Below are 15607 nucleotides of genomic sequence, written 5' to 3'. Positions count from 1 at the left end.
ATGGAGGAGGGTAGAGTGGGAAAAAAGCAAGAGAACAAGGGGGGCTGTGTGTACAGTCCAGGGTGAAGGGCAAAAGGACTTGACAGCAAAAAGCATCAAAGGATCAGACCTCATCAACGAAAGAGAGATTTGTAGAGACACGATGAGAAATGGCACACGGTGTGTAGATATACAGGACATGTGCCTGTGGATGGATACACACAGCGCTCATATAAGGAAGTGTGTCCTCTCATGTGTGAACACTGTCAAAGAAAATCACTGGTCATCTCACACAAAGGCACATGGACACACGCTCTGAATCCCACCAGACAAAGCATTTTCAAAAAAAAAACCTGAAGATATATAAAATTATAAACTAAATACAAATAAATGTTCTTGTACCATGGTCTGGGTGATTACTCAAGTTCGATTGACTGCAGGCTGTCTGCTAAGTTGTTCCAGTTAAACTGTCTGTTCACCATCCTCAAATAATGTGCCAGCAGTATTAAATCAGAAATAAATACATTTTTTTTTTATTTATAATTTCTTATTTTCATCCTTCAGGGCCTCACACAAGCTGCAAGTAGTAAGTTGCACTGCCCATTTCAAATTACTGATACTTTGCATCACCTCACATCCCATTCGCTATTAAACTCGCTACTTCAGGCTGTGGCCGACAGTTCACATGGCCTCCTATCATAATATCCAGAGTTTGTGAAACTGGATTTGGGGACAATAACATGACTGGATAGTTAGCTAGTCTTGATGGTAAACATAAAATGATATTTACTGTTCGTCAACTGTACGCAATTTTATTGACTTTGAAATTTGCTGGCATAACGTTAGCTTTATGCTAGTCTTATATTAATCCAGATTTCGTGAAAATATGGATATTGATTTGGAGAAAAGGACATTGCTGGATAGCTAGTTTGTCTTGTTGTTAAACATATTGGGTATTAGCAACCGTCAGGGTTATCAGACAAAGTGAAAGTGTTGATTTTGGTTGCAAAAAATAAAAAAAATAAAAAAAGAACAGTCTTATTTTGTGTGACCATGTTATAAGCAGGATAATGCCCTATGGGGTCCAGTTATCAGAAATGATTGACTTCACGGACCATAAGTCGTCCATTAAGTCTCGACAATGGACACCTTGTCGAGGTTTAGCCCTTACATATACATCTCCGCACAAGAAATAAAGATGAACACACTCATTCCGTCATGCACACACATGAACAAAGGGAAATCATGTCATCCCAGTTGCAGACCCCACATGGAAATGTGCGTTTCTAATTACAGCCATGAAAGCTACTATATTGATCAGTGTGACAGAGCTATAATTCAAGCACTGGTGGATCTCTGCAGCTGGGACTGTGAACACATGGGCAACCACACTTTGATGAGGACGCTCTGTTATCTCTCATTACCATAAAGCTCCATAACTGATATTTGTGATAAACACAGAATGAAACAACAGTTTGTGATGTGAAGGAGGTGATAGTACTAGAAATAGCACTGACAAATCAAATCCTTTGCTTTTTAAAACTATTTAGTTTGTTGCTTTCATTTGCCTGGTATGATGGTTGATACATAGCCAATCAAAACCAAGCTCTCAATGGAAGAAGTGAAGAGAAGAGTTACATTGTAGAGATAATCTTGGAAGCAAAGAGCCTCATGTGCCCAGTTGGGACGTGGCATTTCACCACTCAATGTTGAAACTGGACAGTATCTCAGTCTAGAGGAAGAGTGTGCCAAGAATGTGTTCATTGCAACATTCTCAGTGATGTGAAAAAGTGGTTTGAGCCTTTGGTGTTATTATGGTCATTTTCACTGGGAACAGCAGTGTGTTGTTTAGTAAGTTATGTCAGAAATGTATTGCTTGGCTATTCATTTACAAAAGCAGTGAAGTTAGCAAGTCACTTGGTAGACAATGAAAAGCCCTTAATTATGTGCACAATTCAAAAGTTTGCACTTATATTGTGTTTTTGATGGTATTATTTCTACTATTTTTGATGTTTGACATGAAGCTTTGACCTGTCATTCCAATATGAATGGGCTACATGTTTGGCATGACACGGCAATAAAAACAAACTGTATAAAGTATCAAGGCTTGATTATTCTGTGTTTCCTTCCCCCCCCTCCCCCATCAATCAAATATAACTCAAAAACTACTTGTAAATACATATTTTTGCCACATCATCTCAGCCAGCAGACTTTCTCCAGACTTTGTACGCAGCATGTGAAGAGGAGAAGTGTCTCTACTGTCCACATGTGGTCTCCCTGACCTCTGTATAGCTAAGGTCTTAAAATCATTTAAAGATGAACCCTACCTCAATCCTTCCTGTGTCTGGTTGGAAGCCTCTGGCCGGATCTTCGGTCGTCACTCTGCACTGGATCGCGCAGCCGTTCACCCTGATCTTGTCTTGCTTGAGGCCCAGTTCTGGCAGGCTGCGGCCCTCACACACATGCAGCTGGGCATGGACCAGGTCCACACTGTTAGAGAGAGAGAGAGAGAGAGAGGCGATGAGGTGAATAAATTGATTGAAGCCCTGAACATGGTGTGATCAGCCCTTAATTTCCCTTGATGAGAATACTTTTTCTGCTTACAAAAATGTGTAAAAGATCAGCAAGGCCATTCATCCAATATAAACATCTTGAGCTATTCTTGGCCTCAAACCAGAATAAGCAGGTTGTGGGTCTGCAGTGGATGTGAGGATTTTTTTTTATTCAGCAATACTCAGTTGAACAAATGAATCTGCGATGCGTGACAAGAAAACAATCCCTCATGGATACCTCTTAATAGCAAAAACAAAGTCGATTAAAACAAAACTTGGGTTGTAATTTGATGTTTCTGAAACAATGGCTCCTGGGAAAACGAGCAATATACAAAAATACAGTTCTACATATATATATATATATATATAAAACAACTAATTAATTAGCAACATAATTGTTGTTTGATTAGAGATTGAAAAGTGTGCATCAGCATTGAGAAACTCAATTAAGCTCCTAGGATATGTAACAAAGCCAAAGACCTGTGTTTTCTGATCTCAATGACTAACAGTTTTGCTTGAATTAAATTAAACTGGCTTTCATTATCATTTAATTATTCGTAAAGCACTTTGTGACACCATTAAGGGCTAAAAAAAAGCTAATAAAGATTAAGCAAAAATAAACACATTTAAAAAAAAAAAAAAAAAAAAAAAAAAAAAAAAAAAAAAGGCAGAGAACAGAGGATGATGGGGAGAAACTAGAATTACCATCTCACGGTTGTATGCAGACCAGTCAAGTGGCAGTTTGCATCCATGTCAGTACAAAATGTCATTATTTTATCCTATAGATGTTGGTATGAAATTGTCATAAGTAGCATATGAATTTATTTGGTATAGCCAAGGGGTCACAGGTGCCTTTGGACACCAAAATCTATATCACGTTTACAGGAATGGACCACACGTGAAGTCACAGTGACCTTGACCTTTGACCACAAAAATTGAATGGGGTCATACTTGAGTCCAGAGGGACATTTGTGACAGATCTGGCATTCACAGGAATGGACGGATGGACGGATGTACAGACGGATGTTCGGACGGACGGACAACCTAAAAACATAAATCTTGCGTCTCTCGCCAGCACAGAGGCATCAAAAAGCAAGAGAAGAAGAGGTGGTTGGTGTACAGTCTAGGGTGAGGGGCAAGAGGACCTGACCTGAAAAATCTTTCAGGTACCAGACCTCATCGATAAGGGAGAAAACAACGAATACATGAACAACACAGCATTTGTTTCATTAGAGATTTGTGCCTGTGCTCAGTAAACAAGGTCCAAGGATATGTAGACCAGTGTTTTCAGTCAGTACCATGCAAATGTGACTGGGCAAATAAATCAACATTGTGTGACTCAGTTGAACCAAGTAAACCTCTGCTTGTGTGGTACTGATAAGCTCTGTGATGAAGGTTCAGCATGACTAAGTGGAAAACATGACAAATACACTATTATTTGTGCTGTCAAATCAACTAACATACACAATAGTTACATATGTGCAGGTACATTTCATTCACATATATAACACATCGCACACACACAAACACACACACAAATAGGATGACATTACGCAAATTTTTATTCAGCAATTACCCAATATAAGAAAGAATTCAAATGTGAGAGGGACATAGAGAAGTTATTTTCTTCCATTTCCATGAGTTGTAAGCTCATCTGTATGTATTTATTTAAATGTAAAGCTCAGATGAGACATGCTGGGTTAAGTTTCATGACCTTGCAGAATCAAACGCACAGCCAAAACTGTATGAAAGTACTTTGTCATCATTGTTTTTTGGGCACATTTTTAAATGCAGCAGTGGACGGACAAAGTGGGTGGGGACACATATTTCCTCAAATGGCTGTGTCCCTGCACTCGATCCACTGCCAAACATAAACGCACTCAAGACAACATGGGAAGCCTCGGCGCCTTGAAGGGTGAACGAGAGACAGGAGGCCCACACATTAGTAATCAAGCTCGGATTTTGGCCGCCGTCTTGGCTTCTGTCTCCTTAATGTCTCAATTAGCTGGTATCCACATTCTGGCCCAAACAGAAGGACAATTATGCATCAGCCTGGTGTGAAATGTGTTGGTGGAATAAGCAGACCCAATCTTGATAACTTGGAGAGGCGCTAACGTCATGTTTTCTGTTACACTCTCATGAATATGTTGGTATTTTTGAAATTGGACAGCTCTGCTCGCGTCCTTTAAAGAATAAAAAAAGGACGAGACCAAATGAGTCACATTATGAGCGATGTCCCCAACAGCAGTTCTGGGAATCATTCTCAGTTTCCCAGCACTTTATCGTTTAATTAAGACGCCAGCTTGTTTCCAGACTTCCAGATTAGTTTCTTGTCTTTGTGGGGTCCAACACATTGTCAGCTCCCCGAGGCTACAGCCCTTCAAGGACACCGCAAGGAAAAAGACACTACTTCTCTCCTGAGTGAAATGTACTGTTTCCAAGAGTTAAATGTTTAAAGATCAAGTAACCTGATGTGCTCGGCTCAATCATTCCCTTATGCTTTTACGCCATCTTTAAGATGTTTTCATTTACACTAAACACTTGAATTTAGTATTAATTTGGGTCACACTTCTCTTTCATGACTTTGCATATTGAACCACACATTTGAAAACACAAACTTATGGGATGACATATTGGTGTGCACTAAAAGCTCCATTTTCCCAAAGATGGAACTCCTTTAGTACTTTGTAAATAAACACATTGCAGTGGCAAACGAGACCAACTGAACATTTCCTGAACACTCTGCATCCATCCATGGACTTGTTTTTATTACATATAAATCAAGTTTGGCCTAGTTTTTTTTTCTTTTCCTGGCATAATTCTTCTACTTTGAAAACATAAGGCAACACTGATTGAATGAGGACCCTCGAGGGTTTATGGAATTCATTGTATACTAATTTCACTCAGACAAATTAAAGAGCCTGCGGCAACATATGTCCCTCAGTGCATCCAGCTACAGAATAAAAGTCCCTTGTATCATTAGCAAGTTCCACAAAAAGGCCGAGCTGCACAAGAAGAGGATGAGGGTGGAATGCCTTCAGCGGAAGGGTTGGAACATGTACTACAGCACATTCACAATCTCAATACGAGTGTATAGAGGCTGCAGAAACTGTGTGTTAGAGAACAGAGAGGATTAATTAATCGAGTATTGACCTGAAACATCTGCCAGACAACATTGCCATCAGCGAGGATACTTTCAAATACATTACCATGTCTGAGAATCAGCATTTTAATTGGATATTTTGGTGGAGACACAAGAAGTCACCATATTAAAAACATGTTTTTTTGGGTATGTGCGCAGTTATTGAAGTAAACTATTTTGAATAAAATAGAGGGGTAAGGCAAAACTTAAAAAGGAATTCCATCATGAAAACTGAAGGTGAAGAAAAGTTTTATTGGATTGGGAGGCAAACTGATATTTTTATGCACACTACCTGTGAAAAACTCACAAGTAATGAAAAACAGACAAAAATAAAATTCCAAAAACTACAAGCTAAAGTTTTCTCACATTTATTATTATACAGATCTTAGACAGATATACATTATGCTGGGAAACTGTTCCAAAAAGATAGTTTTTAAAGGTTATTTTAAATGTGCAACTAACTGATCAAAAAATGTGCCCTATGCACAAAAAGTGCGTTCAACATTTAAATAGGACAATTTCAGATTAATTCTAAAGTATTTACCCATGACCAAAACAAAATGTAACTTGCCCCCCTGCTGATTCTTAAATCTAATCTTAAAGTTGTTGGCCTCCACGTCTTTCAACTCTGTCCTTGTTGTGTGCTTATCCGGTCATGTAAATACGCATCAAGCACTGGGCACACAGCAGACTACATGGCAGTTTAATTATATTTTGCCTCGAGCCCCAACAACCAAGAAGTCCTCCTGAGCTGCATGGCTACTGGCCCGCGGTTTGCTCCGTGTCAATTAGTTTGTGGAAATTTAATTAAACAGAAATTTATTTGGGAATATGCAGCACGTAAGCACAATATAAACTGAAATAATAAGGTCTTAAAACTCGATTATAAATAAGGCCCCCCACTACAGTACAGGGCCTCTAGGTTACAATTACGTACAAATGCAGGACCTTCATTAAGGACCATGTCATTTCAGGTGATATTGAGGTTTAGTAGTGCATATTAACCAAAATGAGCAAATAATCACATTACAGCAAGCCAGGTGGAAGAACATGAAAAACAGAGTCCTTTTTCTGGTATGTTCAGAGTCCAAGAAAGTCAAGGAAATAAACATTGTAATAAGTCCTTGCTTTCCTTGTTGTTAATAGCACCATTAAATTAATTTACAGGAAAAATTGTTTGGTAATTTGTCACGAGTGCTTGTCCTTTTCACACATTCACATCATCTGCATCCCTACATATCTCTCCAAACTTTCATTTTGCACTTAAAAAAGATAAATCATCCAAAAATGTCAGACAAAATAGTGTCAATTCTTTTCCTTCAACTTTTTTTTTTAATGTCTCCTACTGAGGCATCATTTTGGCTCACTTAGAGGTCCTGATGTGTCAAAGGTGTGAACTTATTCTTTATTTTTCTGACAATGCTAAAGTATGCTCAACTGTTTTAAGATGCCAAGCATAATAACATGGCATGTCTACTTTCCTGCCTGGCATATCTGACTGCCTGCCTGCCTCTGCCTTTCTTTCGGCTTCTCAATAGCTGCCAAGTTGATATTTGATCTCTGACAATTTAAAAGAAAAAGGGAAAGAAACCCTCGCAAGTGTCATAGAATATAAGTCTACACACTGAGTCCGTTGTGTGAAATTCTGTCAGTGCCGAGTACATCATTTTGCATTTGGTGCTCCTGTCTATGCAACAACCTTATGAATCTCTTGCATTTGCTCTCTGATGAAATCACCAATCCGCCTAGAGATGCATATGTATTTGACGGCAGAACCACATGGAGGCTCAAATTATTTACAGCTCGGCATTGGCTATATTTCCGTGAGCACTATATTAGCAACATTTTATAGCAGCACCTGAAAAGTATTTTGTGGAATAAGCAGCTTGAATCCTTCCCAACTGACACATATTTCTTACATTGATAAAACATATTACCATAGACGCCACAGACAGCTGAAACTAAGTAAGGCTAGGGCATAAAGTATATACACACACCTCTGCATCACATCTTATATTACAGCTAGTTTAAATGTCAAAGTCTGTCTTCAGTTGGAGGTATATTTTTGGAGAAAGGACATGGTTGGAAAAAAACGTCTGCACTAAAGCACCACTTTAAAAGGACACCAAGTCAAATCAGATCTCATGGTCCTGGCAAAAGTGTAAACGCCGATTGAACTTAACAGGTTTCCCCTCTAAGAAGCTTCAAAGATGAGGGAAACCCTTTCATCTGAAGTCCAGGTCAACGCCACGCATAACACTCTAAAGCCAGACGGAGCAGCACATTATGACCCAACATTACCATCTTATTATCAACATGTCATGTTAGATAACATAAAAAATTACCATCAAAGACGATGTAACCGCCTCTCTTTTGTATAAAGACATCGATCTCTATAAATGTGAGTAAGGCTTGGCTATGTTAACCCATATTATGAAAACCATTAAACCTGAACATGTACAGTTGAGGTAACAAGGGAATTGTAGTTAACCCATGCCATTTGATGTCACAAACTGCCTAACAAATAGGAAAACCACAAAAAAAATTATTTGTGTTTCTATAATAACCACCAAACATGGGCTGGGGTTTTAATATGGTGATGAATATGTATTGTGTATTTCTTTAGCTTTGATTTGTCTGATATGTATAAAATGTAGCATCATTATGTAAATGTTGGCTTCTTTGTTTACTCACTGTGGCTCAGTGGTAGAGCGGGTCATCCTTTAATCAGAGGATCGACGGTTCCGTTAGTCCATGCCTATGTGTCCTTGGGCAATTAACCCCGAATTGGTGTATCCGTGTACTAATGGGTATGGATGATTAAATAGTCATGATGGGCAGGTGGCACCTTGCATGGTAGCCACTGCCATCAGTGTATGAATGGGTGTGAATTGGTGAATGATCACACGTAGTGTTAAAGGGCTTTGAGTGGTTGGAAAACTACAAAGGCGCTATACAAGTACAGTCCATTTGCCATTTTTCCCCGTTTATTTTGATGAAAGGTTTATGAAAACACACCTTGGCTTTGTCTTTTGGGCAACAAATGGGTCAGAGCACCTACTTTGGGAACCATTGGTTTAAAGAATATACCAAATAAACTTACAAAAATGAACTAAGCCTTCTATACGAAAAATAAGAGTTCAGCTTCAGTTTATTAATTATTAAAATGCAGTTAGCCTGTCTGGACCAACCCACTAAAATATATATTGTATTTAACCAACATGCATATTCCTGACAAAAAAAAAAAAAAAAAAATGTAATTGGTGTTAATATATGTCAATCAAAACAGATGGTATGCTTATGTCAAAAGGGCTCATATGCACTTCAAAGCAAAAATGTACATTCCCCTTTAAAAAAAAAAAAAAAAAAAAAAAAAAAAAAAAAAAAGAGGATGGCAGAATTACTTCAGGTCATCTCCAGAGTCAAGAACACAATGAAGGTTTCATTAAAATTCAAAACTATTAAAATGAATTATCATGTCCACCCCGAGTTATGCAGGAGGTGAGATTGCCAGGGTTGAGGAGATCAGAGCGGAGGATGTATAATGTCCTGACCTCTGACAGAAGGTTGAGCACCTGCAGACTCTTCTGAAAGATGTTCACAAAAACGTATATCCATAATATACATAATATAATATGCATATAAAAAAATACCTGAGAAAGCACTCATGATATCTGCAAATTACACACATGCATGCGCAGACACGCAAGATTGAGCTCACTGGAGCCGTCCCTACATTATCAAAGAACATGGAAACACATTAGCTCGATACACACCAGAACCTGAGGACTCATACAGTCACATTGAGAGGCAAGCACACAAACTTTGTCTCAATCTGTCACATGTGTGTACGCGCACACACACCGAGACCATGAAGGCTGAGTACTAATTGCATATCATTTTCAGTCGTTTCACTCAGAGCTCGTTAGCAAGGGAGAAGAGGGTGGCTGTGCGCCCAGAACTAACAGGGGGAGAGTGAAGGAAAGAGTGAGAAAAGGATAGATGGAGGAGAGGAAGGCAGCTTGTCATGGCTACAAAAGATGAAGAAATATGACTAACAGGCAGCGAGTTAAAGTACATATGATATGGAACTATTGAGATCCTAAAGAATGGAGGAGATTGAGGGATAAGTGAAGAGAAGAGACAAGATGACAGCTGTATGTGAGAGGAAGCACAGGGAGTGGGAGTGTGGAGGTGGATAAACAGCTGGATGCCAAAAGTGAGAGGGTGAGTGGGAAAAGTGAGAGCGTGGAAGAGATTTGATTTGGCCTCGCTAAAAAGGACAAAAGAAACCGAGGCAACGACAAAGAGGGGGAGTTGGGATGGGAGTGGGAAGGAGGGATGGAAGGATGAGAAAAGATAAACGGGAGAGTGGGACAGAAGGGGATATGAATTGAGGAGGGAGTGAGGAAGACGGCATGACTCAGGGTAAGACTGGAATGACATGCTAACAGAGGGAAGAAAGGGAGGAGAGGAGGCGGGACTGCAGGAAGCAGGTTCATCTTTAGGAAGGACTTTTGAGAGACATTAGGGAGGAGGAGGAGGAGGAGCTTAAGGCAATAGTTCAACATCAAGGGACATATGCTTAAACTCTGTCCTGTCCTGGAGACAGTTAGCTTTGGTTAGCATAGAGACTGGCAACATGGAATGAGTGAAGATGGGGAAGGAAGAGAGGAAGGGGGGTGTATTGCAGGAAAAGGTGAGAGCCAAGAAGACATGACTCATACAGCGAGGGATGGAAAGAGGAGCACAAACAACCCGTAAATTAAAAATATGATCAATCCTATCCTACTCCCCGAAATTGCCTTTTAATTTCACTCCCACCTTCTCCTAAAAACCCTCCTTCCATGCATTGCTTCTCTTCCTCATCCTCTCCATCCATGTTCTCTCCTTTCATCTTCCATTGTCTCCAGCTCCCCCTCCCCGTGGCCTCCAAATGCAAAACATTTACCCCTTTTGAAGTGAACACTTCACAATTGTATTACTTCATTTGAGTGTTAGTCCGCACAGTATCAGGGTGTGTGCGTGCGTGCGTGCGTGCGTGCGTGCGTGTTTCCTCGGCATTCAAGTTTGTTCTTGTTCACATAAAACGCGTCTCCGGTAAATACATTTTTCAAGATGGCTCCAGGGCTAGTGGTAAAGAGCAAGGCTGAAATGTATTTTCTCATTTCAGTCAAACTAATGCAGACTCTTGTCCACCAAATGTGGGCGCAAGTACCACACACACACTCACACACACCACACACACTCACACACACACACAAACTCTTGCCTAAACAAATGGAAATATAGCCAACGTGCTTCCAAGTGGGGCCTGCAGGAATGGAAATGCAGAAAAACGGAGGATAACAGAGAAAGTGTTAGCGGTGGAAGGCTAGGGAATAGGAAGGAAGGATAAACACAAACAAAGACAACAGTAGAAATCAAAAGGGATAGATGGAAGATTTAGACCTGGAAGAAAAAGAGGCTCAGAGAGTAAAATATGAAGGCAAATGGAGTTGGAGTAAAGTTTCAAGGACAGATGGAAAGGACAATAAAGACTGGTAAATGGAGCGAGAGAAAATATGAAACAAAAAACAAACGAATATGACGCAGAAGACGGGCAGTGAGAGGCGGAGAGGACGATGTTGAGCCTCCCATCTTGTTTTGTATGAATTTCATTAGACGCTTTTAGACAGCAAACAGAAGAAAAAAGAACGAGCCTGGTGAGGAATGGAGAGACAGATGAGTCGTCTGCATGAGAGAGAGGGGAGGAAATAGGAATTTTGAATCATTGTGGCATGTGGATGGCATTTTGACATCAATTTAGCTGCCAGCGCAAAAAAAGCCTACGCTACATGTTGGATACGCCAGTGCAAACAGAGGAGGAGATGGAGGGGGAGAACGGGATGAAGAGAGGGGGAGGTATTAATCACAATTCATCAAAAGGGAGTGAGGAATGGTGAGGAGGAGGGATGGATGGAGAGGAGAGAGGACGGAAGTCGAAATAGGATGCATAAGAGACTCAAAAAAAAAAAATCCAATTAGGGTGGGAAATGGCTAGAGTTTAATATGTGTTTAAAGAATTGTTTTAGGTAAACAGAGAAATGAACAGAAGAGAAACAGTTGGAGGGCATAAGTGGAAAAAGACAAGTCAAGGAGGCAGTGTGTGTGTGGTGGGGATATGCACAGCACACAGCACACAACACACACTAGCCGATTTGATTAGATTTCCTCTCCTTTTCAGCCCACTTTCCCCCCTCATTTTCTCAGGCCTCACTATCAGCCTATTAATTAATTCCTGCTTCCCTTGTTATGAAGCAGATGGAAGAGTGAGGAGAGGAATGCAAAGTGACTCCGGCGTCCAGGAACGAGAAACGAGATGAGAAAGGCCGAAAGGAGCGCGCGAGAGAGAAGTGAGTGAGTGTAGATAAGAAGAGGAGGAAGGAGACGGACAGAAGGAAGAGGGAGACAGGAATTAAACACGAAGAAGAACAGATAAAATAATCACAGTAAAAATGCATACCATATTTCCAATGAGACAAAAAGCCCTCTAATTCCAATATTTACAATACATATTCTAAACATATCATTGTGATGCTATAATCACTAATGATCACCTAGTATCAATAAGTCACTGTCACATCAACTGTGAGACATAAAGAGATAATTGCCACAAACAAACGAGAGCTTTGCTAAGACGTTTCTTTAGCGCTGCATTTTAAATGATGTGCCATCTTGGCTTTCTCGTGGAAGCACAGCAAATATTAACATAACAAAAGATTTGGAGCAGTCTTAATATAGTTTCTGAGATTCTCTGACAGCTCCCGTCTAATGCAAGGACGACATGAACTGCTAATCACTGCGACGAGATTCTTCATACCAGTGGTTCTCAAAACTTCTCCGTCATGTCCTCCACTAGAAAAAGTACAGCAGAATAAATAACCTTTCGTGTACCAGTCGAGACATAAAAAAAAACAGTCCATTCATTCCACTGCCTCATACAGATCTATCATGAATCATCCACAACCGACAATTACTCCCATTCATGTCTGGAGGGTTTTCAATGCAACCAAAGCCTCCACCTGCTGAATAGCACTCCTTCAAGTAGAGGGCTAGTAACTCATGAGTGAAAGGACCTGCTGAGGTGAGTTGGAATGAAAAACATTCTCCATCTGTTTACAACGCCACATGGTTGGCCACAGTTGGAATAATCAATTATTTGAAACTGTGGAATGATTCTATGGCGATCGAGTAATCAATGAAAATCAACTTAACACTAGTGTCATGCTGGACAGTGGCGGCTGGTGCTAAAAAATCTGGGGGGCGACTGGCGGGCGGGGATTACAACACAACAATAAAATTGGGCCTTGCTCTCCTCTCCGCTATTTATTTCACAGTTGTGTGTTTGTATTTATTTCACAGTTGTGTGTTTATATCTAGCGACTACACATCAGCAGTGTTTTCATCATTAACTGTGGGAGGCTAAACACCCGATTCGAGATCACCGCCTGAGGTGTGACCTTTAAAGTTTCAACCGCATATCGGCAGCAGATATACGTCCCGTGTGATTCGCTCCTCCGTTTACGTTTGACTTGTGTCTCGTGGCTTGCGTCTGCAGTGCACCGTGTTTCAAGGCCATCTTGGGTTCCAGCTTGAGTGAGGACTCTCGCACACAAAGGGCTAGATTGGTGTGTAAAATTGATGTGCCGGGGTGCGTTCGAAGACACCATGCTGGATGATTAAATTTAAGATGTTGACCCAATGTCAGTCTCAACAGCTCCTTATTGACTAACCTGGGTTGGTGTTCCCGATTCAGAGCCTGGTTGAAAACGAAACCTGGCCTCAAACTCTTAGAATCATTTGATTATAACTCTTTAAAATAGAAAACTGCATTGACACATACCTGTTTTGATACATTACAGTGCTTTCTTATGGTACGATTAAAGTGGAAGCCTGAATCTACAGTGAGCACAGTGATAAACTGTCAAGTCCCAGAAGTCCCCTTGAACCCTAAATAACCAAACCCTCAACTACACTTAATAAATGTATCTTCTTTTTATGTGCTTCAGTCTTATCTGTGTTTTCCAGGTAATGTATCTGAGCAAAAGCCCAGCATATAACAGCATTTGTATGTTTTTCTTGTGACCTTGCAGAGTATATTCTACTGCACTGTAGTTGAGGGTTCTTGAAAAAAAATCAAGTTCTCCTTGTAGCAGAAATGCCCTTTACAACACAAAATGCATAACCACTCATTAACTAATAATCAACTGTAATGTTCAAACTTCATAATATTTGTTACTGGAGGATTTGTCTGCCTTTAAAAAAAAAAAAAAAAAAAAAAAGATAACTGGTTTAGGAATTTGTTTAAATTTAAGAAAAACATATACACGTTTTGAATGAAACTGCAGCAATCATGCGGAACTTAATTAAAAATATATATATTCACCGGCCCTCAAGATCAGGTGATCTACAGCTCAGTTAGAGGGGCGTACTATTTAAATCAGGATTTGAATTTTAAAGGATGACGTTTATGTGTAGCACAAGTCTGCAAGAAGGTCCACATACAACAACAACTCAACAAAACTCTCAAATGCACACTAGTAGACAAACACACATACACACACACAAAAAAAAAAAAAAATGCAGAAGCCCATATAGGCCTGATGCAAAATGCAATCCAAGTTCTCTCATTCGGAAAATTGCACAGTGGAAATCACAAATAGAGAAAGAGAGAGGGAGCCAGATAAATAGGCCCACACACACACACACACACACACACACACACACACACACACACACACACACACACACACACACACACACACACACACACACACACACACACACACACACACACACACACACACACACACACACACACACACACACACACACACACACACACACACACACACACAATCATTTGTGCATCCACACACATAGGTACACATGAAGTTAAAAATGCATCAGCAAACACACTGCACATTTGGCATACCTACAGAAAACATACCCAACAAGCAGGGCACATATGTAAAGCGTGAAAAAACACAACATGCCTGTTATATACATGGGCAGAGACAGAAATACAAACATGGAGATAAAGATAGATATGCACTTATAAAGACGCAAGCCTATGTATGAGTCACAGACCAGCCCAGATAACATGATGAAGTGGACTATATGAGCTGTGGCGGAACAAAATGGAGGCAACAATGAAGAGGGAGCACAGCTGGGAGAAAGAGAGATGGTATGCAATAAATACAATGTGAAAGAGAAGAATGAGAGGGGAGCACAAGTACAGGAGTGAGCAGAGAGGAAGACTGTGAGAGGAAGAACACGAGAAACAGATAACTGGAGGAGATAATTCATCCAGCCTCCCTACAAATAACTAGCGAATGAGGCTAAGTATGTGCGTATGTGTGACAATGTATATGTATGACAATGTATATGTATGAGAATGTTCTTGCTCTTACAAATTAAACTTCAAAAGGCAAACTAGAGTAGAGCAATTAAAAGTTGTGTAGAAGCAGGGTTAACTAGGATGATAGAGAAGAGGGCCGTGTTAGAGGAAGTAAAGGATATAAAAGAAAAGAGGATAAGAAAGAGATGTTCCGTTAACATTGAAACTCCTTTTAAAACGTTTTTTTTAAAGAATAAAGCATACTAATTTCTCATGCACTGCAGGGAAAACCAATTAAACACAAGCCAAGTTAATTGGGAAGCCCTTTGTCTCAACAATAGTCTACAATTACACATTTTGTAATTACAAAAATTAAAAGTCATCAATCTGAAATATGAATAAAAAAATCGTGACTGACAAGTTTGAACGGCAGTGTTAAAGGATAGGGCTTTGTGTTATTTTATATTCTTAGAGTTAAAAACAAATCACATGAAAAGATCCAAACCAACAAGTCCTTAGTCCGTTGATGTTTTTTGTAACTTTACCTACCCT

At 39.9% G+C, this 15607-nt stretch overlaps 1 protein-coding gene across 3 annotated transcripts in view; it reads right to left on the bottom strand.

Moving 5' to 3' along the window:
- The window catches only part of pcxb (pyruvate carboxylase b), a 269858-nt gene that overhangs the window by 187987 nt on the left and 66264 nt on the right, over positions 1–15607 (bottom strand). For all 3 annotated transcript variants that reach the window (XM_054600910.1, XM_054600909.1, XM_054600912.1), the window contains exon 11: positions 2307–2469. In XM_054600910.1, coding sequence (XP_054456885.1) covers positions 2307–2469 — 163 coding nt within the window. The remainder of the gene's footprint in view (positions 1–2306; positions 2470–15607) is intronic.

Source organism: Anoplopoma fimbria, chromosome 7 (assembly GCF_027596085.1).
Source record: "Anoplopoma fimbria isolate UVic2021 breed Golden Eagle Sablefish chromosome 7, Afim_UVic_2022, whole genome shotgun sequence".
In the NCBI taxonomy this organism is placed as follows: Eukaryota; Metazoa; Chordata; class Actinopteri; order Perciformes; family Anoplopomatidae; genus Anoplopoma; species Anoplopoma fimbria.
The sequence above is the reverse complement of the archived record's forward strand: the minus strand, read 5'-3'. Positions and strand labels throughout refer to the sequence as shown.